The sequence below is a fragment of the Hibiscus syriacus genome, unplaced genomic scaffold (genome assembly GCF_006381635.1).
Source record: "Hibiscus syriacus cultivar Baekdansim isolate YM2019G1 unplaced genomic scaffold, ASM638163v2 tig00111506_pilon, whole genome shotgun sequence".
In the NCBI taxonomy this organism is placed as follows: Eukaryota; Viridiplantae; Streptophyta; class Magnoliopsida; order Malvales; family Malvaceae; genus Hibiscus; species Hibiscus syriacus.
This window is the reverse complement of record NW_024063109.1, coordinates 26,550-53,566: the sequence shown is the minus strand read 5'-3', so window position 1 is coordinate 53,566 and position 27,017 is coordinate 26,550. Positions and strand designations below refer to the sequence as shown.

General features: G+C 32.2%; 1 protein-coding gene and 3 pseudogenes across 1 annotated transcript; 2 read left to right on the top strand and 2 right to left on the bottom strand.

The window, feature by feature from the left end:
- The first annotated feature begins 635 nt into the window (after positions 1-635).
- On the top strand, positions 636-1,373 carry LOC120164292 (protein cornichon homolog 4-like). Its single transcript, XM_039174051.1, has 4 exons — positions 636-755; positions 849-1,033; positions 1,130-1,168; positions 1,361-1,373. The coding sequence occupies exons 1-4, from the start codon at positions 678-680 to the stop codon at positions 1,371-1,373; spliced, it is 315 nt and encodes a 104-aa protein (XP_039029982.1). The 5' UTR covers positions 636-677.
- A 702-nt stretch (positions 1,374-2,075) lies between these two features.
- On the bottom strand, positions 2,076-4,771 carry LOC120164232 (annotated as a pseudogene).
- A 7,165-nt stretch (positions 4,772-11,936) lies between these two features.
- On the bottom strand, positions 11,937-14,545 carry LOC120164235 (annotated as a pseudogene).
- A 5,764-nt stretch (positions 14,546-20,309) lies between these two features.
- On the top strand, positions 20,310-26,695 carry LOC120164229 (annotated as a pseudogene).
- Positions 26,696-27,017: the final 322 nt, after the last annotated feature.

Genomic DNA, 27,017 nt, shown 5'->3' with positions numbered 1-27,017 from the left:
AAACTGTTATAAGTTCGTCTCTACTAAAATTTTATAGGTTCACCCCTGAGGAAAACCGTGTATCCGCCCTGCCTCCAACTCCCTGATGCAATTGATTTACGATAAGATTATTGAGTGGAATATCAAAAGTTGATTGTTAGGCATTTGCATCAATTAGAACTGCTACAACACCAGCAACCATGAAAGGTTTACGACTTGCTGTGATAACGTATGCCTCATAATCCCAATCCCCAAAATTAATTATAGTAAAAGTTAGAACACTAAAAAAAATAAAACCAATAATAGACCTTTATATTTTTAGGATACTCAAAATAATTTTAGAACAAAAAATTTGTTTCAATTTTCGATTTATTAATATCAATTAAATCCTTTTAAAGATTTATTTGTTAGCTTGAAAAGGTATTTAAGTGTAATAAAACTATAAAAAAAATATTGTTTTTGTATTATATTTTAATAAATTTTCAGCGAAGGAAAAGAAGCAGTTAAAAACTTGCTCCAACGTTCTCAATCCCTCCTATGGCATTGACACCACCAACAGCCCCGTTTGGCGGTAATGAAGTTGCCGTTTGTTTTAACTAATAAAATTATATATCTTTCTTTTTAAATTTTTTTTAAGGAAAAAAAATAGGCAACAGAGGTTGAGATTTACGAGCGAGAGAAGAAGAAGGAAGAAGGCGATGGCGATGGCGAATTTGGTCGTAGGTCTCACCACCTTCTTCGTCCTCATAGCTCTTCTTGCTATTATAGGTTATCAGGTCAGATTCTCTTTTCCCCCTTTTTTTTGTATCCAATGTAGATCGTATGTTTTTAAACCAAAAATTGCAATTATTTTAAAATTTTTGTTGCAGTTGATGTGTTTGGCGGATTTGGAATTCGATTACACTGATCCATATTATGATTCGGCGTCACGGATAAACAAGGCTGCCGTGCCGGAATTTGTAGTGCAAGCCGTCTTCTGTGTCGTCTGCTTATCGTCGGGACAAGTTTTTTTGTGCTTCATGTCTCTCCCATATTTACGCTATAATATCAAATTGTAAGTTCATATATATATATATAGTCACTAATCCTTTCAAATTATCCTGTTCGCGTGTTTGTATAATCTGATATGAATTTGAAAATGAACGAACAGGTATAGAACGAAAAAGCATTTGGTTGATGTCAACGACTTGTTAAATTTAATTATCTTAAATTCATTTTTGTCGTTTCATCGACACTTTATATTTATTTAATTATTTATGCATAAATTGTATTTTGGGCCATTGTCAATCGATTCCCTCTCACATCTGATTCAGGTTGCTTCGTACGGTTGGAATTGATGATTGTTAAAGAGAGTTTGGTGAATATTCCACCTTGTTTTCAGGTACGATCTATAAGATTTTTATTTACATATAAATTAGATAAATTACATATTTAGTATATATATTATTAATTTTATTTCATTTTAATACCTAAATTTAGGTTTTTAAAATCATACCTAACGTTTAGTTTAGGTTTCAATTTGGCATATTGTCATTAAAAACTTAACGGTGACGTCGACGTGTCACCATAAGATAATGTTATATAATCATTGAAAATAAAAATAAATAATAAATCATGTCAATAGTTCTATTAATTTTTTAACAACAAATACCAAGTTAAAACCTAAACTACGTTAGGTATGAATTTAAAAAAAAATTAGATCAAAATGGAACAAAAATAATAGTTTAAATACTAAACATGTAGTTTGTCCTATAAATTAATGTTTAAAAACCTGTTTTGAATGGTCAAAGATGATTACAAGGTAATTTTGTTCATAAATTTTATTTACCAATTGATAACGCACATGCTTTAAATGTCTACTTAAACTCAGGACCTTTAGAGAGAATAATATTCTCTTTTATCATTAAGATCACTTGATGGTTAAAAACTTGGGCATACAAATTAAAATTTAATGATTTTCAATGTCGAGGATAAATTAAGATTCTTCTGCAAGGAAAAAACCAAAAGATGTCTGCCTGAAACATTAAAACCTAGGCGAATACCAGAAACTTACATTATCCTACAGTAATATTCAAGAACTCAGACTCCTCTCTTTGTCCAAGGGAACATAGGATCGAGATGAATGATTTGCTAAGTTATAAAACTAAATTGCGGGCAAAGATATGTTGATATCAGTTGCTGAATTTCTTGGCTCCTGTATGTTGGCCCAATTTCCTGTTCTGAAACTAGCAGTAGCAAAGTTCTGTTTCGAGGTATTCGAATTTTGTTGCGAATGTTGTACGTCGATGCCATCCTCTTCTTTTTCTGCATTTGATGCAGGTTCGTGGACCTTGTTCGGGTTCAATGCAACAGCATCTGGTACGGACTCGTTTCTCTGCTTCTTGGACTTTTGGTCGTGCTGGTAGCCCGGTAGAAAACTGCCGACGACAACCTGATAATTCGACGAAATATTAGCCAACACGTTCACTACCAAGATGCAGGAAATGTTAGGACGGCCAAAGATCAATTCCGGTGTTATTGCTAGGACTATTGGCTCTACGTTAGAGTAGTGGGCTTACCTGTACAGGACTAGCAGCTACAAGAAGGCCAGCAATACCTCCGCCTACAACACGTCCATCGGGGCTCGCCAATGAGACGCTCATCCCACCAGATCGACTTCTTGTTCCCTGAGTATTTCCGTAGGCATGAAGGACCCGGACAAGGAGAGTATCTCAAAACGACCCTACAAGAAAATAGGTTAGATAAGTGTTTCTTTTGAGGATAGAATCTTAGTTGTAAGTAGATGAACCGTAGTCGAGCATGATTGGATCCTCTAATGTACCAGATAAGTTAATAAGACTATGGTTTAAAGAATTGTCTCTTCCGAGATCCTATCTTCTACAAGAGTTTGCCATATTTATGAGCATATCATTAACATTCCGTACATAATTTACGTTTAACATATGGCTTCAAACCATATCATGTTCGTGTCGCCGGAATAAAACACAACATCGATACACTACAGCTTTTGCAATAATAACAACCTTTGCATTCAGTATTCGATAAATTTTAATCAGAAACTGGACCTATTTTGAAATGTTATGGTAATCTCTAATTTGCCTAACCTCATACGTAACCGTACCACCGGAAGAATCCGGCTGACGAAGTGTAACGTTAGAAATTACTCCGTGAGTGGATAGGATGCAAATGGCTCTTGGTCCTTGTTGAGAAAACGACATCACCTTCATTGTTACATCCTTAAACACCAAAGAAAATCAAGATGATGAATAATTTAGATTCACTGATAGGTGAAAAAGAAACCTTCCTTGACAACAATCTCATAGTTCAAGAAGCAAATAACGATGATAGGAATGAATCATAAGATTGTTTGCTTATATAATTAACAAAAACCATCTCTTTCCCGTATAGGAACATACCTCACCGGGATTGACAGTGATGATATGCGGCGTAAAATTTGTTCCGACACGAGTCCCAGCCAAGTCACCTACAAAACAATATATAATCATGGAATTTTGCTGTTAAAAGTACAAAAAATATTTGCGATATACACCAATCATTCCCGGAACCAGCATGTTCTTCCAAATCCGAACAACGGCATTTTCTATAAAGCCCCACGAAATCACAAATTGAACTTAGTTTGAGGCATACTATGAAGAAACAGAAATCAGAAGCATTAGTAAATCTATAACATGGCAAAACTTGAAACCGAAAACAGCTTACAAAAACCTGAACTAAAAGAAACAAACTTCCTTCGAAAGGGTGACCTTCATTACCTAAGTTCTCCATGTCCATTCCCTTATGATGTTTAATCTGATAACCACTGCCTCGGCCTCTCCCCTGCTTTCCACCACTCAAGAACTCACTCGAAACAGGCAAGACGGAGGACGAAATAGGCATAGGTGACAATGCCCTTGTCATTGTCCCATCCGGTCCATATTTCCTAGGCCTACCTCTTTTCTTCTTCTCTGTACTACCAGTTAATATATAGCTAACTGGCGGAACATTGACAACCGTTATTCCACCAACGATCTGGTCGGCATTTTCAGTCCTTGGTGCCATATGACAAGCTGATGGAGCTTCTGCTCCTATCACTGTAACACCTGAATTTGTTTCCATGCATATATTGCAAACCAAAACTATGCACTATAACTATATCAATACTTGCAGATTCAAGGCCAAACCACCTACAAAACATAAATTCATCAATCAAAAACCATATATATATATGTATATATTTAAAAAAGGGGGAAAATTAAGTCTAAGGCATTTGGGGGAGCTAAAAACCTCTAAATACAAAGATCATCTGAAAGAAAAATAAAATAAAGAGCATGCAAAGATACAAGTGAAACTGCTAATACTTAAAGCTCAACTTTTTGTTAGTTCGCAGATCAGTTCCTTAAGCCATATTAAAAAAAAGACTCAATTTTGAAAATATACACCGAAACAAATTACAGACATAATAACCTAAGAAATATTTTCCCTATCTTTTCAAGCATTCAGTTTCATCTCGAAGAAAGAAAAGAAAAGAAAATCATTAACCTTTTCACAAAAAAAAAGTATATTAAGAAAACTTTGAAGTTAACAGATGTTTACACGTAGAGATCATTAACCTGTAACTTATAAATACAGCCCAGAAAACTCTTCACTGACACCACATTTTTCCTGCACTGAAGCAAAGTACTTTCAAAACCATTTTCTAGCCAACCAAACAGAGAAGAAATGTGAATTTGCTGAGAAACTGTTTTCTGAAATCCTGGTCTGAACAAAGGGGGAAATGTGAAAAAAAAATACAAAATATGAATGAATAAAGAATTGTTTTAAATGATTATTAATTAGTAGGTAAAATTGATAACCCACAATAAATAAAATTTTGGTTAATAAGGAATTTCACGTCGGTTCGGTTGGGGGAAATTGAATATGAAAAATTAATTAAAATGGAGTAAAACAGTAATTTGGTCAAAAGATGTGGGAAATAGTTATTTTTATTCAATAAAATATATTATCTTTGTGTTTTAAAGCTGCAAAGTTAGCGTTGGAGGGCCGACCGCTGACCTGCTTTTTGTGTTGTTTTGTCAAATTAAGAATTTCAACGTCTCATATTAGATTGTAAATGAGTTGTATATAGTTCTAATATTGTTGAACTTAATTCAAATATAAATAGTTTAAATTTGAGTTTAATTTGATACGAAAACTCATAAATTTAAAATTATTAAATTTGATTTTAATTTAAAATTAGAAAATGAAGTTCGACTCGAAAGGTTGTGAGCTTAAAATTTTTAAGTTTGACTCAATCAAAAATTAAAGCTCAACTCGAGCTCAAAAAATCTTGAACTCAAAAATTTCTCAGACTTAATTCGATTGAAGTTCACTCAAGTTTTGTTCAAACATATATTGTCATAAAAATATATATAAATGTTATTATTATTAATAATCTAATTTACAAAAATAAAAATATAATATATTTTAAAATTATTTACGAGTTTTTTTGAATCGAATATTAAGTAATTAGCTTCAGCTTATTAAGAACTAAAATCAATTATTTAATTTGAAAATTTATCAAACTTTAATATAATCAAATTCTAATAGTTCGTGATATATCTTGTTTAGACTCAGATTAAGCTCTTGTCTTCTTGTCTTATTCACTCACGGTTGTCACTTTTTGTCCGGTCCAGAAATTTAAAATACAACAAACCGGACCGGTCTATGATCATGAAATACAATACAATAAACCGGAGCTTCTTTCTGATTGGTTGGCGTTTTTCTGAGTTCGTCACTTGTGGGTGATATGAGTTTACGTGACGGTAGAATATGATTGGATACTCTGACACGAGACCGTCTGTCAGATGTGCAATTATGTGATTGGGTGTGATTTTAAGCAGTGTGAAGATCTTTCATGCGCGACATGGTCAAATAAAATCCTGACCTAAGTTCGGTTGATCTTGTAAAGTTTATACTTGTCCGAAATATGCCTTGTTTGAGATACTTCCACGTTGTCATTAGCGCACATGCATGTGTTTTGATAAACTAAAATATATATATATATATATATATATATATATATATATATATAAATTAGTACAAATTTTAAAAGTATTAAATTTGTATGTTATAGGTTTAATTGAAAATATATATTTTTATATATTCATTAATCGTTGAAATAGTTAAAGATATTCATATTATCACACATTTTGTACGTGTTTAAATTCTAACATTTATTTTTAAAATATAATATTTAAAGTATATATCCTATATTTATGTTTTCAATATGTTTTTAGTCACAAATATTTAAAATATTTATTTTTATCTAAATATTTAAAATATTGTTATTAAAATAAATATTTAAAGCATATCATACTTTTTATTTAAATATATAAACACCTATTTAAATATTTTTATCAAAACAAATATATAAAATATATTATTTCTTTATTTAAAATATCTAATCATATATAAATATAATATAAATAATATAATTTTTAATTATCTTTGATCAAATTAAAGTATTTAAATTTGAACATGATCTAACTTGAAATCTAGATATATAATTTTTTTTAGCTTGTCGAATTAAAATTAGTTGGGTATGTAACTTTTTTTTGGACTTCCTATATATTTATATATATTTTTGTTGACCTCCCGGTTTAAAGGTTTTGTCTTGGCTAATCTGGATCGACCCCCGTCGCACACCTGACTTTGGTGGATGAGTCTTCCAGTAGAATTTTTCTGCATATACAAGGACTCGAACTCAAGATCTTATTTACGCGATATCAAATTGCTTACCAGTTGAATCAACCTATGTTGATGTCTAATTTATTTGTGTAATATAATTAAAATTTTCAATGTTACATCAAACACACTTAGTCTAATCATTTATATTGCATTTAAATAATTTAATACATCATATTACTTTTATTTAAAACATGACATTTATTTTATATAACTTTGAAATAATATTTATATTGTGATCAAAATTCACCCTCGTGAAGAAGGACAATAATAGTTTAGAAAAGCTGTCCTCAACTATTATCAGACCAACTATTCTCAGACCAGTGTCTGAAAATTTTAGATTTGGTCCGAGCACTCAATGTCTCTACCAAGAAAATGAGGGTCTTCAAGAGTAATGAAATGACAAATGAAATAAATATGATTTGCGCATCACCGTCAACCTTTGTTTATTAACCAAGTGTGCATCAAATTCAACAATCAATTGAATGGATTTGACAAAGTAAATAGATGGAGATTCTTAGTTACAATTCACAATCACGTAAAAATTAGTTCCATATACAAAAGTCAATCATATAAAAGTTGGCAAGTAATAAGCCGATAAGGTAAGACTTGGAATTCATTACTACTTGACGCAAGTCAGAGAGATTTTTATTTGGATTTTGGAGCTTTAAAACGGAAGAAACCATCAAATTCTAAAATATAATTCGTTAATATAAAGTTAAAAAATAACATAAATTAATTGTAACTAAAAATTTTATTTTGAGCATAAATTTTTTAATTTGGACAATGAAATATTTTTCCATCGCAACCGAAAATGTTACCTTTTTTTTTAGGATTTTCAATTGTAAACTTTAAACCATATAATATAATTTTTTGTTGCAACAAAAAATATTACAAATTCGTATAAATATATATATATGTATGAAAAATATTTATAGTTGTAATTTATTTTTCATGCATTCACGATAATAGTGACAAGTAAAATATTAATCAAGGATATATCAGTGTAAAATATATATGCATGAGAATAATAATACGCAGATGTGCATATTTGTGAGAAAATGTGACAAAATATGATGATGATGTGTTATTCTATAAAAATATGAAGAGTTTAATCAACTGTGTAATACCGATTCACATCCTTCACCTAAGAATCAAAGAGTATAATTGATTGGCTTCAATTCTAATTAATTAAACAAGATATATTAATTAATTAAACAAGTTATATTGATGTAAGGCTAACCAGGCTTCTTTAATAATGGAGAAGTTGGCAACTAACTCATGCATCATATGATAATGAATAGATATTATTATTATAACTATAGATTATATACTTGAATATCAATCAATGATGCAAACCATAAAATGAATGAATGCACATGTTATGATAATTCAGGTATAGTCTAATCTGCAAATGTATGCTTATAATAATATATAGTGCATAAATAAGTAAATATAAGATAAAGTATAGAAGAACTCTCTTAGAACCAGGTTTGAATAACCTCCATGGTGTGATCAAATCATGGAGAAAATTGGAACTAGACAGGATCACATCATATATATATTTGAATGAAAATGAAAATTACATGTGAGAACTGTGTTTAGCTTGCAACAAAATTCCTTGCATGCCATGTTATTTGCCGGTTTATTCATTTCTCGATGTGTGAAAGAGAATCTCAGACGCCTTCTATCAACAAAATTCTAAATATGAGATAACATCAGTGAAGGTGATTTGCACTTTTTAGGAAAATTAAAGTTTTTATATTTAACGAACAGCAAGTCAATAATGAAGAATATGATGTTACATATTAATGATAAATTGGTTCTATGGTGTAGTGGTTAGCATTTTGGACTTTGAAACCAACAACATGGGTTCGACTCCGGGTAGGACCTAAAACATGGTGTTAATATAATAAATAGTTTTCGAATTTCATTCAGCTTGGGCATTTAACCACATGGTCATAAGGTTCATTTGGTTTTCCTTTTAATATTTCAAAAAAATTCTTGCCAGTTAAAAATTATATTTAATTACTTTTTAAAAAATAATTAATATATTCTTTTATTCCTTTAATCAACTTGCCAATTTTAAAACTAAAAAGGATGCTCTTCGAAAATTATCCAAGTTTACTTTTAAACATTTTTTAAATAATCCAAAATGAAAAATTTAGGTCAAAGGGTGACTTCCTCGATCACGGGCATATCTAAGGCCAATTGAGATTTACGAATTTATAAATTGCCCAGTAAAAGTGATAATGGTAGGATTCAAACTTGACCTTACAAGTTCAAATTCTGAAATCTCAACCACTTGTGTCAACACCCATTGGCTATTGTTAAACAAATTAATACGGAAGGGATCAAACATTTTGAAGATCATGTCCTCATGTATGATTTAGCAACAACGACGCTAACTGAACTAAACTTAAATATTATATATTCATAACATTTATAATAATTATTTCTATATCATTTATTAATGATAATAGTTACAAAGTATTTTTTTTATTAATCTAGGGTTAATCTAGGGTGATTACAAATAATAATATATGTTCTAACGACTCTCATCAATTTGACAATTAACACTCAAATATTATGTAGTTGTTGGTGCTCGAATCCGATATCTTTAAGAATACCAACCATCCCTTTAATTATTGAGATCGTTTGGTTTCATGCATAGGGACAAATATTATTAGACTTGACTATAACATTATAAACTAGGGGTGTTCAAAATTCGGTTTTAACCGAATTAACCGACAAACCGAATTAATTCGGTTAATTCGGTCGGCCACCGAATTAGTTCGGTCGGAGAACGGTTAAGGTTTTTTTAGAATTCTATTAACGTTTAATTTGGTTCGAAATCGGTTAATTAACCGAATTAACCTTTAAATATTAAATATTAAATATAGTATATATAATATATGGGTCCAGCTCAAACTATTTAAAACTCAATTAATAATTTAGAATCCAATAACTTTTAAACCTAAATCAATATTAATTAATTATAAAATCCATATAAAATTTTTACTTTATAATTATATATTATTTAAATTAATTGTAAATTGTTTTTTTGAATTAAAAAATATTCAATTTTTATATAATTTAGAAATTTTTTAAAATTTATGTTAATTCGAAAATTAACCGAAATTTGTTCGGTTCGGTTAACGGTTAAAGAAAAAAAAATCGGTTAATGGTAATTCGGTTCGGTCGGCCACCGTTTTAACCGAATGAACACTCCTATTATAAACTATTAAATAACTATAGAGGAATCCATCAAGAGACCTCAGTGGTAAAAGGGAATGTCGATTCCCTAAGAGTTTTGGATTCGAGCTGTGACATCTACAAGATGTGTGTGCGTTGTCAGTAAGTTAGGAAAGTTCTGAACAAATATTACCTTGTAATCATCTCAAATTATTGAAAAAATAACTATAGGGTAAAAGTACACAAATAATCACTAAACTATATTGAAATAATTTTTTGGTCCTTGAAACTTTAGAAGTTACAAAATGGTCATTATATTTCTCCCACGATTACAAAATTGTCATTAAGATTTACCAAATTTAAAACTAACCAACACGCACAATAATGTATATATATGTGTGTGTGTGTGAACAATATTTATAATTTCAATTTCATTTTCATGCATTAAAGAGAGTAGTGACAAGCAGTATTAACCAATGATACATCATTCTAAATTATATGCATGACAATAATAAAAAGCAAATGTGTACATTTGTGAAAAAAAAAACGTGACAAAATATGAGAAAGATAAGGATGATTTTCATAAAAATATGAAGAGTTTAATAAATTGTGTAACGTCAATTCAAATCCTTCGCCCAAAAATTAAAGAGTGTACGTATGCTTAACAATGCTCCTCAAGCTCATGAAACTCCTGTTATCAGAAGAATCCGAGCTTTACTCTATCGCCGTTGGAACGTAAGAATCTGTCATATTCCTCGTCTCGTCAAGCTAATAAACTAGCTGATAAACTTGCCAACTTGGGGCGCAAAGCAGATCTGGGGCTGTTGATTTTCCAGCAGCCGCCTGATGATATTCAGAATACTCTCAAAGCTGATCAAATAGCAGTGAGCAGCAGCCACATCCACTGAGTTCAGTGTTTTCATTGTAACAAAAAAAAAGAGTGTAATTGATTGGCATCACTTCTCATTAATTCAATAAAAATCATAAATTACAGTAATTGGTCACACGTTGCATCTATATAATTACATGCTATTACATCCAAATCATAACATCGGATAACTTTTGGAAGGCAACTTAAATCTAACATTAGCCAAGGTGATTTGCACATTCTTAAGGAAATTAAGGTATTTTGTTTAATGAACTTCAAGTTCATAATGAAGTATATGGTGCTACCTATTAGTAACAAATTGATTCTATGGTGTAGTGGTTAGAACTTTGGACTTTGAATCCAACAACCTTTGTCTCTCGGTAGGATCTAAAATTATTTTATTACAGAGATTGATTCAAATGGGTTCATTTGAATCCAACAAATTACTTACTTTTTTTATTATAGAAATTGATACAAATGGGTTCTTTTACTATAGAATAGACATCAACCTTATTATTTCTTTGTCAATACTTGTTGACATACTTGTTTTATGAATGCATGCAATACGATAGAATTATTTGTATGATATTGAGTAGGTGAGCTCATCGTTTGGAGTGTGTTCTCTTTCGTGGATTTGAGTGAGGATCGAGGAGCACAATCGTCAGTTAGATTTTCAGATGTTATTGATCAAAATATATCTCGAGCTATTTTAGTGGACATATATATCATAGACCTTACTTGTATTCAGTCGCAACTCTATTTTTTTAAAATTTATTTTGAATATTTGATTTGTACTATTTGGAGATTCATACTTTGTAAACTTAAACTATACTATTTATTTTGGATTAAATGTTATGTCGTTATGTTTTGTGGGATTTTAAGAAAAATGTTTTAAAGGAAAATAATTAGTCACTTTATTGATTCCGAATAACACTAGAATTATCCGAATTCAAGAATGATTGAATTAAAGTATTACACTTTAATGACAATGATACTTACTATTAACACTTAATCATTGATGGTTAATAACACATATTAATTGGGTTAACAGATAAATTGTAATCAATTTAATTTGTTGGGCAGAAGTTATCACATATTTGTAAAATAAATAAAAGAAATATCACGTGTATCGTACAATTGCATCATACAATTTATTTAATTCGAATATATATATTGTACAAGTAGCTCTTATATTATTGGTGGAGTTGTTGATACACTCTATGACATAATGAAAATATTAATCTGGAGATCTCCTCTGCAGATACAAGTACAATTGACGATCACCACGAACAACAGTACAAAGTATTACCTTGAAAAGGGGAAAATGTAACACAGATCCAAATGTCAAAATCCATTGACAGATACTACCGGTCTTTCTATCAAAAGGGAAAATGTTCATACTCCTGGTCAAAATTATCCAGTAAAAAGTGCTAAAATTAGCAAAAACAAAACTATACCCAAAACATGTATAGTTATATAGAAGGACAAATCTCTTACCTAAAATAAGGCAACGAACAACCACAGTGTAAAGATGCCGAGAGCCAAGAGTACAACAGGTTGCTGGAACACAAGATGATGGTGATAAAGACACTAAAGATGAATATTTTAACACCAATGCATCTTGTGGGAACTTTGGCATGTGTTTTATGTAGCAGCAAATTCTCTCAGGACTTGTTCAACCTGCTCAACTACCCCGAGCTTTTTAAACCATTGAGCCAGTATAGCTGAAGCTTCTTTTCCGACCACAACTCCATCTCTCTCTCCAAATCCATGAGAAAATCCAGGGCCTTATTAAGCTTGTTCTGCTTTTCATAAGCAGCCAACACCAGCGCTACGCATTTGTCGCTAGGCTCGAGACCAGCGCTACGCATGTTTTCGAAGGCAATATGTGCCTCTTCACTTTGACCCGCCACTTGATATGCGTTTATCAGGAGCCCGCAGAGTTTAGCATCGGGAGAGATACCGGCAATCTGAAGAGCACCAAACACTCTTTGTGCACCTTTGGTATTACCATTCATGGAGTAGGCTCTCAACAGGGCCTTGTAAACCTCACTTCCAGCATAGATTTCTTCGTTATCCATTTCTCTAAGCAAGCCCTCCCCTCGTTCAGGCATTCCTGCTCGGATGTAAGCCATAATCATAGCGCCGTATGATCTTTTATCGAGTTGTTGGCCAAGCAGCTTAATCTCTTCGAAGGTATCTTCAGCTAACTTAAGATTTCCAGCCTTGCTGTACATGTGAAGCATGGTGGTTAGAGTTACTTGATCACAAATGAAACCTCTTCTCTTCATGGAAACGAGAATATTTTCAGCTTCTTGGAGCCGGTTTTGCTTCCCATAACCATGGATTATCTTAGTGTAATCACGAATATTGGCTTCAAAAGTTTCTTCAAGCAGCGCAATTTCTGCCACCTAGACAAAGAACAATAAGACATGAAGCAAACACCATTTTCTTTCCCTCATTGCCATGGTGCAGCCAAAGGAGTTTTGAATTCAGAACCACAAGTAATAAACTAGTCTTAATTGTGATTTATAATCTCCAAGCTACCCGCAGAAGCTATACATATTTTGCTCCAACTATCATTCAAATAAATGGAAAAACTTTAAAAAGGTTGAATTTACCCGTGCCAGATATCCGACACACACAACCAATATGTTAGGTTAATCAACAAGTAAAAAACAATAACTAGTCCTCGTCGATATTGACCAGTGCTGTATAAGCAAGATATCATTCCAGTAAACAAATCATACATGCATTGAAACATTACATTTGTAAATACACCCTATGTTACTCGAGATCGGGTGTAAGTGTCGGATGCAGATATGGTTAGATTTTTCTAAGTTGTTCTATATATTCGAAGGATACTCCGAGGTCATATCACATATCAAGTGTCGGGCACAGATATTTCATTAAAAAAATGAAGAGTCCTAGCACCGTAGAATAAACCCCTAATGCCCCCTTCTCCATATTCCCTACCAATGAACTAGTAAGACCAAATGCACAAGTACAGCCATTTCAGAATAATATCATGTATGGAGTTGGAACTTGGAAATTGTCGAAAAATTATAGTTTCCAAACATTATACAATTCATCAAAGAACCTCAACCAATTTATTCTCAATCAGAGTAAAATAAAATGCATTAACCCATTAATAAAATACATGTAGAAATGAATTGAAATAATGAGAAATGTAAACCATACCTCGAAATAAAAGAGGATGTTCCATTATCTTCAATTCTTTAAGAACGGCGAGCCAGTCAGCTCTCCTGGGCTTCATAACTTTGACCCAAGCACCCAATAAATCTTTCAAACTCCCTTTTTGGGGACAGAAACAAATAACCTGTTTCATCAGAGCTTTATTTCGCTTTGTCATTTTAACCGGAAGCTTATCGATCACATGTTTCTGCTCTTCTGTGATGTCTGGACCAATCTCAACCCACTTAAACCTTCTTTTTTCTTCATTTGTTTCTTTTAACCCTCTTTCCTCTGCATTTATGAAGGCAGTTTGTGGTTGTTTACTGAGTTTACAAGAACTGGGTTTTGCTGGTTGTTTTGGGGATAATAATGGGTTTCCACTTCCCCAGGATTTTGGGTGAATTTGCTTGTTGATGAATGGGTACGTTGAGTAAGAACAAAAAGGCATATTACAAGCAGATGCGACCATCATTACAACCAAAAATAGAGAGAAATATGAAGAAAATACCACATCCGTGTCTGGAATTGAGATGAAGTGAAGCTGCGAGAATGGATTTGAGAAAATTCTTTCGGTCCTGGGTTTCTTTTGGAAAATAAAGATTAGAGAGATGGGCTAAAGCCCAAAGGCTCCATGAAAATAAGTAAAAGTTTCTACTTATCAAATGAGATGAGGTATATTGTAATCAAAATTTTAAATTTTGATATTATGATTTTTAATGATTTTTTATAATTTATAATTTAAATTAATTTATTGAATATAATTAATTATATAAATAATAATAATACAATTTAAAGATAAAATTACTAAAAGGATTATAATTAGAATTTATATTTTAATTATAATGATTATGAAGAAAGACTTAAATTGTTTTATATAAAAAATCCATTAATATTTAAATAAAAAAATTGAGAGAAACAAAAGTATCATTTGATTAATCTTTAAATTAAAAAAGACTTAAAATTTTATTATATCAAAACAATTTAGTAGAAACAATGGTCTCTCTCCCAACCTCTAGATAGATATGTCCCAGCCTATAAATTAAATTTTAATTATTCATATAACGCACGAACTAAGTTACTTCAGCGGTTGAATGTATTATTGTTATCCTTAGAAGTTCTAAATTTGAGCATCAGATACCATAAAAATGTTTAAACTTTCATTATAAAATCTTTAAATCAAATATTATTTTGTAATACCATGGATTAATAAAAGAATATTCATATAATTATATTGGAAACTAATTATTATAATATACAAACCAACAGAATCATAATATATTTACATCTAGATTAAAATAATTTTAAATATAACACATATAAAACTTAAACTAAAATAAATATAAACAAATAATTTGCAAATAATAATGACACAAAACAATATGAACACTCGATTTCTTAAAATCAAATCTTATTAATCCAGACCACATTTCTTGGTCGTTATTGAAAAATCTAGATGATAATTTATTAGGTTTAGGATTATAACTTGATTGACTCGATTTGGAAGTTTACGAGTTTAAAATTATTAAATTAAACTCGAATTTAAAATTTAAAATTAAAACTCGACTCGAGTTAAAAAAAAATTGTTACAAATAATATGTAACAGTACTACTGTTTAGTTATCTCTATTTAAAATTCGCTAGTTAAATAAATTATAGCATCATATTTACTTAAATAAATTGTTATGAATAAGTCACGTATTCAAAAAACAAGTTTAATTTCTTACACGTGCCAGGTATTTCTATTATAAAGGTGATATTAATTTATTTATTATTAATAATGATTAATTTAATATCTCTATTATAAAAGTTAACTTACATTAATCTTTTTATCACATAAATTAGTTTAAATTGATTCATCTACTATTAAATAATTTGATAGTTGTTATGAAATAAAAAAATAAAATGAAAAAAATAAGGAGAATAATAGATATGAGAATAAGAGAAATATTTTATTATCTTAATATGAATTGTATACAAAGTTTTCTCCAAATATTATATTTATAGGCATAATGTATATACCGTATAGAGCTATAAAATTCTAATGAATACTAAAGTCATAATAATAATTTTGATACGAAGTCACCAGTTTTATTAAAAAGAGAAATATCCAGAATTACAATGAAGCTATATAATCATAATAATAAACTAAATACATAATTAGAATATTTCTCTGTTGATACAAGAAGTTAGTCACTTGATATCATACAAATACCATATAAGGAAAAAGTAAAAATACAACCAAAAACTCGAACAAAAGATAGATACAAACAAATTTAACTACATTGACAAACGAACAATAAAAATGAAATCTAACTATTAAAAGACTATCGAAAAATCGTGAATTAGAGTTGAATGATGAGAGAAAACTATACGCAAACACAAACAACATATCAAAATCTAATTCGAGAGTCAAAAGTAAGAAATATCAACATGATGGTAAATAAGCACCATCTTAATTAGTCGATGCAATGTTAAATCCAACCCTAAAAAAATAAATGAAAATAACAATAAAAAAACTGATAACATATAAAAAGCATATGAAAACGTGTGTTAAAAGCAAAATTATTAAAAAAAATTAAAAACAAAAGAGAGTCAGAGATGTCATATAAAGAAAATAAGAAATACACGTGGTCAGAGACCATCGGAGGCAAAATATAAGAGAGGCATGTTGGGGTCATGGCCCCTTCAAAATTGAAAAATTATAGTTTAGTCCCTTATTTTTTAAAAAAAAATTAATTTAACCTTCACAATTTTTTTTAGAAATCCAGTTTAAGCTTTAAATTTTTTTAATATTCTTAATTAAACCCTTCCATAATTTTTAAAAAAATCCATTAAGCCTTTCAAATTTTCAAAAAATTTAGTTTTACCCCAATTTTTTGAAAAAAAAAGTAAATTGAACCCTTCAAAAAATTTGAAAATTTTAATTTAAATCCCTATTTACCCCAATTCTATTGCCAATTTCCGCCATTGGCGGCCATCATTAAGACTAGTATCATCACATGTCAATCAAATATAAAAAAAGAGCAATCAGTTGGAAAGAAAAACCTAAACAAATGTTCACGACACACTCTCATGTCTATGAAGATAATGTGTATCGTTAAAATCTTACTAAGGTAAAATTGTGAAAAAATCTTAACGAAGGAAAAATAATACACATATACTTAATACACATAACATGTTACTGTTAAAGTTAAAGAAAGGGGCTGCAATTTCAACAAAGGAGGGGCTGTTTTTTCAACAATATTTGGCTTGATTTTCAAATGTAGGCACCGAAAATGGGGAAGTCAAAAGAGGTTGATATTGTTGATTTTTTTGTAATGGTTAAATCACACTTTTAGTCATTGCACTTTAGGGTATTTTCAAAGATTAGTCCCTAAGCTTCAATTATAAATACCCTAGCTCATTTAGCTTCAAAATCATCACAAATCATTTCTTTCTCCCAATACTAAAGAGCTTTCTTGTGAGTAGTGAGTGTTCACCTGTAAAATTTATCTCTTAGTAAAAGATCTGCAGCAGTCCGGAGACGTAAGTAAAATTGGCTGAATTCCGCTATCAATTTCGGGTATTATTTTTTCGCTTTTATTTCGCATTCTCACTAATCTAGTTATAGGGAAATTACTTGTACTCGGGTTTATTTCCCAACAATTGAAGCAAAAATTGTCGAAGCAGTTTGCAATGAAAGATCTGGGCACTGCAAAGCAGATTATTGGGATGAGGATCAAGAGAGACACAAAGTCAGGGACTTTGATGTTGTCACAGGCTGAGTACATCAACAAAGTACTCCCCAGGTTCAACATGCAAGATGCTAAACCATTAAGTACACCTTTAGGTGTTCATTTTAGACTCTCCAAAGAACAGTCACCAAAGACGGCGAAAGAACATACACACATGGTGAAGGTGTCGTATGCCTCAGCAATTGGAAGTCTAATGTATGCCATGGTTTGTACCAGACCAAATATTGCTCATGTAGTGGGAGCTGTTAGCAGGTACATGAATAACCCAAGCAAGATACACTGGGAAGCAGTCAAATGGATTATCAGATATCTGCGAGGTACCACAAACAAAGCATTTTGTTTCAAAGGTGGAGATACAATACTGACAGGCTATGTAGATGCTGACTTAGCCGAAAATATCGACATCAGAAGAAGCACTACATGGTATGTCTATACTCTAGGAGGAACTGCAGTGAGTTGGGTTTCTCAACTACAGAAGATAGTTGTTCTCTCCACAACTGAAGCAGAATAAGTCGCTATTACGGAAGCCAACAAGGAGATGGTTTGGCTCCAAAGTTTCTTGGAAGAGTTAGGCAATAAACAAGAAAATAATATATTGTATTGCGACAGTCAAAGTGCTATCTATCTAGCGAAGAATCTGTCTTTTCATTCCAGAATGAAGCATATACAATTGCGATATCATTTTATTCGGTCTCTTCTGGAAGATGGGATTTTGAAACTTGAAAAGATTAGTAGAGCTCAAAATCCGACAGACATGTTAACAAAGACGGTGACCACGGACAAATTGAAGTTGTGTTCAGCTTCAGTTGGCATGCTAGAATAAAAAGACCAGAAATAGTGTTGCATTGATCTAGGTGTGAAGAAATATTGAAATCAGTCTTCAAGTGGGAGATTGTTAAAGTCAAATAAAGGGGCTATAATTTCAACAAAGGAGGGGCTGTTTTTTCAACAATATTTGGCTTGATTTTCAAATGTAGGCACCGAAAATGAGGAAGTCAAAAGGGGGCTGATATTGCTGATTTTTTTTGTAATGGTTAAATCACACTTTTAGTCATTGCACTTTAGGGTATTTTCAAAGATTAGTCCCTAAGCTTCAACTATAAATACCTTAGCTCATTTAGCTACAAAATGATCCCAAATCATTTATTTCTCTCAATACTATAGAGCTTTCTTGTGAGTAGTGAGTGTTTTGTAAACACCTGTAAATTTTTTCTCTTAGGCAGCAGTCCGGAGACGTAAGCAAAATTGGTTGAACTCCGTTATCAATTTCGGGTATTATTTTTCTGCTTTTATTTCGCATTCTCACTAATCTGGTTATAGGAAAATTACTTGTACTCGGCTTTATTTCCCAACAGTTACCTCATTAAAAACCTTATCAGAAAAATCCAATGAGACAAAACTTCGATTAAGGAAAAATAGTACACCACATTTTTACTATCATCATGATAATATCACATAAGATCTTTAAGTATTTATAATTCAATCTTTAATACAATTTTCAAATTTTGAATAGATAATACACCAATGAATAAAACTTTTAAATTACCACTTGAATGAATTCATCAAATATTTATATCACTACTCTTTTGAAGATCACGAGAGAGAAAACTTTAGGTTAACAACGGTAATGAAATTTAGGATTAGAGATTTTAGGGGTTTTGTGGAGTTATAGAGAAATTTAGTTTTAAGTTTTTAATGAAAATTTTAAAATATTTATAACATGTCATGTGTCACATTTTGATTAATTGACATTTTTTTAACAATCGTAACAAAATTAAACTTAAAATGGTAACGTAGAAAATAGTAGGCACTTACTTCAACAAAAAAAAAACCAGACACCTAAAGTAAATATATATATAATTTGAATACTTATATTTTTAATTAAGTCTTCAAATATATGAATAAAATTTTGATATTAATTCAATTATAAATAATTTTAAAACAAATATATTATATAAGAGATATGATCATGTTACACAATATAAAACTCTTTTAGTTTTACACAGATTTAGGATCGTTGGATGACTGAAAATAGATGCTTAGATTAACAGTAGGAAATGTAAATATATTCACCAGAAATAAAAAATAAGGAGTCAATCTCAGCCATCTATTTTTACTCATCTAACGGTCATAAATCTATGTAAAACAAAAAAGTTTTACGTTAGGTAAGTGGATCATAACCCATTATACAATTTTCATATTAAATATGCATTGATGATATATTGAAAATAAATTTAATAGTTTCTAAATTTGAATCATTCAACGCTGAATGTTGAACCGTTCAACATTCAGCGCGTTTGTTTCGCATCTTTGAATGATTTAGTGCTAACTGATTCAGCAAAACAATACTGAATGATTCAGCACAGAAGTACATTCTGAATGATTCAGAACCATTATCAAACGACATGTCACATTCAGCGCTAATTCATACAGAGCCTCTGAATCATTCAACATTTGAATCATTCAACTTTTAATCTAAACAAACATCCCTAGCAACATTGATATGGTTGATAGGTAAAAAATGAGCAATTGAGCATGAAACCAATAAATTAATTAATTAATTAATTAAAAAAAAACCGATCTGAGCCCCTAACAGTTAACCAGTCTGCCTCTCAGCCTCTGAGTATCAAAGCAGCCCACCATCCTTTACTTTTTCTCTCCAGCTTTCTTACTCCTTTCTTCACTATTTCTCCCTTCCTAAATCTTATGCAATTAGAGCCAAAACTGCCGTGTAGGCTCACTGAGTCAACTCCACTCCATTTCTCACTCGGATAATCCACCCCTGGTCCTTGTGAAGAGAGATAAAACGAAACGTAGCATTTCGTTACCTCTTCCCTAGATCCGAGGTGGTGAGACCAAGCGATGCCTTTTATCCGACTCGGGAATGGCTTCTTCGGAAGTCGATTCCCGCTTGAGCCAAGTGGTAGCTCCAGCCCTCGAGAAGATCATAAAGAACGCTTCATGGCGAAAGCACTCCAAACTCGCTCGCCAATGCAAATCTCTTCTGGAGAGCCTCACTTCTCCCTCGAATTCGCCTCTAACTCCGCCGGATTCGGAGTCCGATAGCTCAATCCCTAGCTCTCTCCACGACGGCGGCACAGTAGAGTACTCACTCACTGAATTGGAGTTCATTCTCAGCCCTCTTATCAACGCCTGCGCCACCACTTTCAACAAGATCGTCGACCCAGCCGTTGATTGCATTCAGAAGTTAATCGCTTATGGTTACCTACGTGGTGAAGCAGATTTTACCGGAGGTCCCGAGGCCTTGCTCTTATCCAAATTGATTGAATATGTATGTAAGTGTCACGATTTAGGCGACGACGCCATTGGATTACTGGTTTTGAAAACGCTTTTATCTGCCGTAACTTCCATCTCGCTCCGAATTCACGGTGACTGTTTGCTGCAAATTGTGAGAACTTGTTATGATATTTACCTAGGGAGTAAAAAATGTTGTAAATCAAACGACGGCCAGAGCTTCTTTGGTTCGAATGTTAGTGATTGTTTTTAGGAGAATGGAGGCTGATTCATCAGCGGTACCAATTCAGCCGATAGTATTGGCTGAGTTGATGGAACCAATCCAGAAATCCGATGCCGATGGATCTATGACTCAGTTTGTTCAGGGGTTTATAACTAAAATTATGCAGGACATAGATGGAGTGTTGAATCCAGTGGAATCTAGTAGGGTTTCTTTAAGTGGCCATGATGGTGCTTTTGAAACTACCACCGTTGAAACCACAAATCCGGCTGATTTGCTTGATTCTACCGATAAAGATATGTTGGATGCAAAATATTGGGAGATTAGTATGTATAAGACAGCACTAGAAGGGAGGAAAGGGGAGTTGACGGATGGTGAAGTAGAGAGAGATGATGATTTGGAGGCTCATATTGGGAATAAGTTGAGAAGGGATGCATTTTGGTGTTTAGAGCACTTTGCAAGTTGTCGATGAAGACACCGCCTAAAGAGGCTTTGGCAGATCCCCAGTTGATGAGAGGGAAGATTGTGGCGCTTGAGTTGTTGAAGATTTTGTTAGAGAATGCTGGAACTATTTTTAGAACAAGTGAAAGGTATTGTTTTCCTTGCACATTTTTATCTCATTTATTTGATTAATATTATTTGCATTTTGGAATGTTTCTTATGGTTAGGGCTTATATTTGTCATTTGCTTTACTGTTATATCCATGGAATATATGATGTTTAACTCTTTTTTTTAAGAAATTGGAGGTTTCATTAAAAACTCCCTTCGTATTCGTTCACATACTAAGAAGTATGTTAACGAACATTGGAAGGAAGAAAAGAGTATCTCATAGTTTATTAATAATAACCCAATACAAAAGACAACACGGAAAATCCTCCTATGGTGATATAAACCATTACAACAAACACCTTAAACTTATATATCCTCGTCCTAAGCCACAGTCGAATCACCTTAATTCTAATTACACCTCCAACAATTGGATTAAAAACAACGATGTTTAACTCTTGATATACCCCTTAATATTTTGATTACCGCATAGGCATTTAGGTATCTAGTCTTGTAGGATTGACCACAAACATTATAGCTTTTTATTAGATTTGGAAGCATCTTAGAAGTCTTTTACTGATGAGGTGACATTAAACAAAATCTTGATTGTATAGATTTTCCCTAGATAGTTTAAACCCTCATTCCGTAATCTTGTGGTTGTGGACCCCACAGCATTTAGCAAATTGCTTTGGGTGTTTTACTGAGATGCCCATTGAGTAATTTAGTTGCATTAACCCCTGTTGTTTACTTTTGAAAACTATGGTTCATTTGCCTGTTGATTTCATTAACATTTCTTTTGCATTCATATTGCTGAACCACCTTTTCATCTATATTTGTCTGATATATATATATTAATTTTTGTGTTGGGATCACTTACATTAAATTTTTTTTTGAAAGATAGATTTCGTGCCTTAGCATGGAGGTTTATATATAACATATTTTAAAAATTGACATACCTTGTTAATGCTTATACACATTTCAGTTTTTTGTTTGGTCACAGTATACGTTCTGATATTTGTTCCTGAATTTGAACCTTTTTTTTCCTCGGTGTATATGCTTGTGGTTGTACAGGTTTATAGGTGCCATAAAGCAATACTTGTGTCTATCACTATTGTAGAACAGCGCTTCAACTCTTATGATAGTTTTCCAGCTTTCTTGCTTCATTTTCATCAGTCTGGTGACAAGGTTTCTAGCTGGCCTGAAAGCCGAGATTGGAGTATTTTGTCCTATGATTGTTCTTAGGGAGCGTTTGGATGGGAGAATGTGGGATTCCCATGGGAATGGAATCCACATTCCCCAGTTTGGTTGGCCCGGGAATCATATTCCAAGTAATGTAAGATTATCAATAGTGGATTTTTTGGGTATATTACCAGGAATGTCATTACCTCTCTTTGCTTAGGTATTATTGGATTACCGGCGTTTTGGACTAAAATACCCTTAAATTTTTTTCTTCAAAAATATCCTTCTTCTGTCATTAAATAATAAAAATTCTACGAAGGTTAAATTAAAAATTTATCCTTAAACTATTTTAGATTTACAAAAAAAAACTATAATTAAAATTTTATATGAAGTTCAGGGGTTAAAATAAAATTTTACCCTTTTATTAAATCTTTTTATATTTTTAATTTTGTAAAAAAAATTATATAAATTTTACGAATTTAAATTTTTTAAAGGAAATATATAAATATTTTTCAACTTGTTAAAAAACAAATATATAATAAGGACAATTTGGTCAAATATACATTCCAATAATCTTTTATTCCTTTAACCAAACACGGTAATCTTACATTCCTGTTAAGCCAACCAAACACAAAATACAACATTCCCAGTAATCCTATTCCCTGATAATCTTACATTCTCACTGGTAATCTTACATTCCGTGAACCAAACGCACCCTTAGGGTCTTGGAAAATGTTTCTCAACCTAACTTTCAGCAAAAGATGATAGTTCTTCGTTTTCTTGACAAGCTTTGTTTTGATTCACAAACCTTGGTAGATATATTTATCAACTATGATTGTGATGTCAATTCATCAAACATATTTGAAAGGTATGATCCACACTCTTATTACAGAACCAAAATTAGCTTCTTTTTGGTGTAGTTTATAGTTTTGCATTTTTTTCATTATGATTCTTTCCAGAATGGTCAATGGACTTCTGAAAACAGCTCAAGGTGTTCCTCCTGGTGTAGCTACAACACTATTTCCACCCCAGGAAGCAACCATGAAACTTGAATCTATGAAGTGCTTAGTTTCTATTTTAAAATCAATGGGAGTCTGGATGAACAAACATTTGTGCATTCCAGATCCTTATTCTGCAAAGAGATTTGAAGCTGCTGAGAGCAGTCCTGAACCTGGAAATGTTCCCATGGCAACTGTGAATGGGGATGAGCCTGCTGAAGGATCAGATTCTCATTCTGAAGCCTCTAATGAGGCTTCTGATGTTTTAACGATTGAGCAACGTTGAGCTTACAAGCTTGAACTTCAGGTGTGTACGTAATAATATCTGGAAAACTGATCTGACCTCGTCTAGTTTTTAGCTAATCATCATTTGTGAAATCTAATTTATAACTTATGACAGGAAGATATATCTCTTTTTAATCGGAAACCTAAGAAAGGAATTGAATTTCTGATTCAAGCAAATAAGGTTGGTGATTCCCCAGAGGAGATAGCTGCTTTTCTTAAGAATGCATCTGATCTGAACAAAACATTAATCGGTGATTATCCTGGAGAAAGGGAGGATTTGTCCTTGAAAGTAATGCATGCCTATGTCGACTCATTTGACTTTCAAGGCATGGAGTTTGATGAGGCAATCGAGCTTTTCTGCAAGGATTTAGATTGCCTGGTGAGGCACAAAAGATTGATCGAATCATGGAAAAGTTTGCTGAGCGTTACTGCAAATGTAACCCAAAGGCCTTCATCAGTGCTGATATGGCATATGTCCTTGCTTACTCTGTCATAATGCACAATACTGATGCTCATAACCCTATGGTTAAGTACAAGGTGCATATATGTTCTCTATATGATACCGTTGACATTTACTGCAAGAAAATTGATCCCCTTTTTCCTAAATTGAATTGTACAGATGTCAGCTGATGATTTGATAAGAAACAATTGTGGCATAGATGATGGAAAAGTTTACCAGAAGAATACTTAAGATCATTATTCGAAAAGATATCAAGAAATGAGATAAAAATGAAAGATGATTTGTCCTTTCAACAGAAGCAGTCTGTGAACTCTAATAGAATATTTGGTTTGGACAGTATCTTGAATATTGTGGTAGGCAAGCGTGATGAAGACCAGCATATGGAGACCAGCGATGATCTTATCAGACACATGCAAGAACAATTTAAAGAGAAAGCACGCAAATCAGAGTAAGAACATCCCACTTTTAAGTTTTCATAGTGATGCTCTAGTATAAGAGAGATTCCTGTTATACTTTGTATAGCTGAAGTCGATTTTTTTATTTATTTGCCTTTATGATTCATTGGAATAAGTGAAATTGCAATAGGTATTGTCATTCAATTGTTGCCTTTAGATTTAGTAATTATTATATTCTATTTTTTTTCCAATAAAAAAAATATTCTATTTTTTTTTTTTAAAAAAGAATCACTTTTACCTTGTACTTTTAATGGGATTTCTCGCCTTAGTTAGCAAAACATGTTTCCTGAAAAGTGTCATTTTTTGAAGAATTTTTTTTCCTTTTGATTATCCCTTGATTTCCATTCTTCTGGCAATGTGTAGGTCAGTTTATTATGCAGCCACAGATGTAGTGATTCTGAGATTCATGATTGAGGTATGTTGGGCTCCAATGTTGTCTGCCTTCAGCGTGCCTCTTGACCAAAGTGATGATGACGTAGTGATAGCATTATGTCTTGATGGCTTCCGCTGTGCAATCCATGTTACTGCTGTTATGTCCTTGAAGACCCATAGAGATGCATTTATGACTTCATTAGCTAAGTTTACTTCACTACATTCTCCTGCAGATATCAAACCAAAAAATATAGATGCAATCAAGGTTAGTATTTTGTTTCATTTGTACTGGATATGTTGTTAGTGACCTTATTTTATATCTTCTGAGATTTTTTATTTTATGTTCAATTTTGTGATTTTCCCTTGTACCTAACCCCTTTCAGATGATTGTATCTTGGCAAACTATGTAGTGCAGTATGTTCACGTCAGTGAGAACATATTATTTCATTTTAGCTGTTGCCGATATTCATTGTAACTTTGGTTTAGAGATGGTAATGAATGGTTGACATGCTCAACCTCACTCCAAGAGGAATGTCATTAGTTCAAATTTGCTGGTTTTTATCTGAATTTGGTTTCCCCCCATGTACCGGTTTCAAATAGAAACCTTTTGATAGCTGGCCTTAGGGAACGATTTAGTGAGATCCATTCATTTGATCTCAAGTAAAAATTCCATTTGCTTGAGGATCTAACATTGAAAGTTTCATTTGCATTGCTAACAGGCAATAATTACAATTGCAGATGAAGATGAAGATGGGAATTATTTACAAGAAGCTTGGGAGCATATTTTGACTTGGGTATCCCGGTTTGAGCACTTGCATCTCTTGGGAGAGGGTGCTCTTCCAGATGCTACATTTTTTGCCTTTCCACAGAATGAGTCAGAAAAATCTAAGCGAGCTAAGTCAACTACCCTTCCTGTTTTAAATAAAAAGGGACCGGGAAAAATTCAGTTTGCTGCTGCTGCTGCGATGAGGGGCTAATATGATGGTGCTGGTATTGGAGGTAATTCACCTGGGGCAGTCGCATCTGAACAGATGGACAATTTAGTGTCTAACCTCAACATGTTAGAACAAATTGGAAGCTCTGAAGTGAATCGTATATTCACACGTAGTCAAAAATTGAATAGTGAGGCTATCATAGACTTTGTTAAGGCTCTGTGCAAGGTGTCGATGGAGGAGTTGCGATCTACATCTGATCCTCGGGTTTTCAGCCTTACGAAGATTGTTGAGACTTGAGATTGCGTAAGATTTGTTCCACTTCTCTCTCTTGCTTTGACTTAACTTGGTGCCATGATACAGTTAAACCTCTATAAATGACTGTTCAATAAATAATTTTGGTTAATTAATCAAATCTTATAATCTGACTTAGGCTAGTGTATTAAGATAATACCTTTCTAAATGCATAAAATAATAAATTTATTATATTTTCTTTAGGTCCTGGCAAATATATAAATTAATAATTCCTAAAAAATATAAAAAAATCATATAATATTATTAATATTTTTTCTTTTTGCAATGTGCAACTGCATTCAGTGCGTTTTTTATGTTGTAGAAAGCA

Coding starts and splice junctions, on each gene's coding strand:
- LOC120164292 (XM_039174051.1), top strand. CDS start 678: ATGGCGATGGCGAATTTGGTCGTAGGTCTCACCACCTTCTTCGTCCTC. Junction 756..848: donor TTGCTATTATAGGTTATCAG/GTCAGATTCTCT, acceptor TTTTTGTTGCAG/TTGATGTGTTTGGCGGATTT. Junction 1,034..1,129: donor TTACGCTATAATATCAAATT/GTAAGTTCATAT, acceptor ATGAACGAACAG/GTATAGAACGAAAAAGCATT.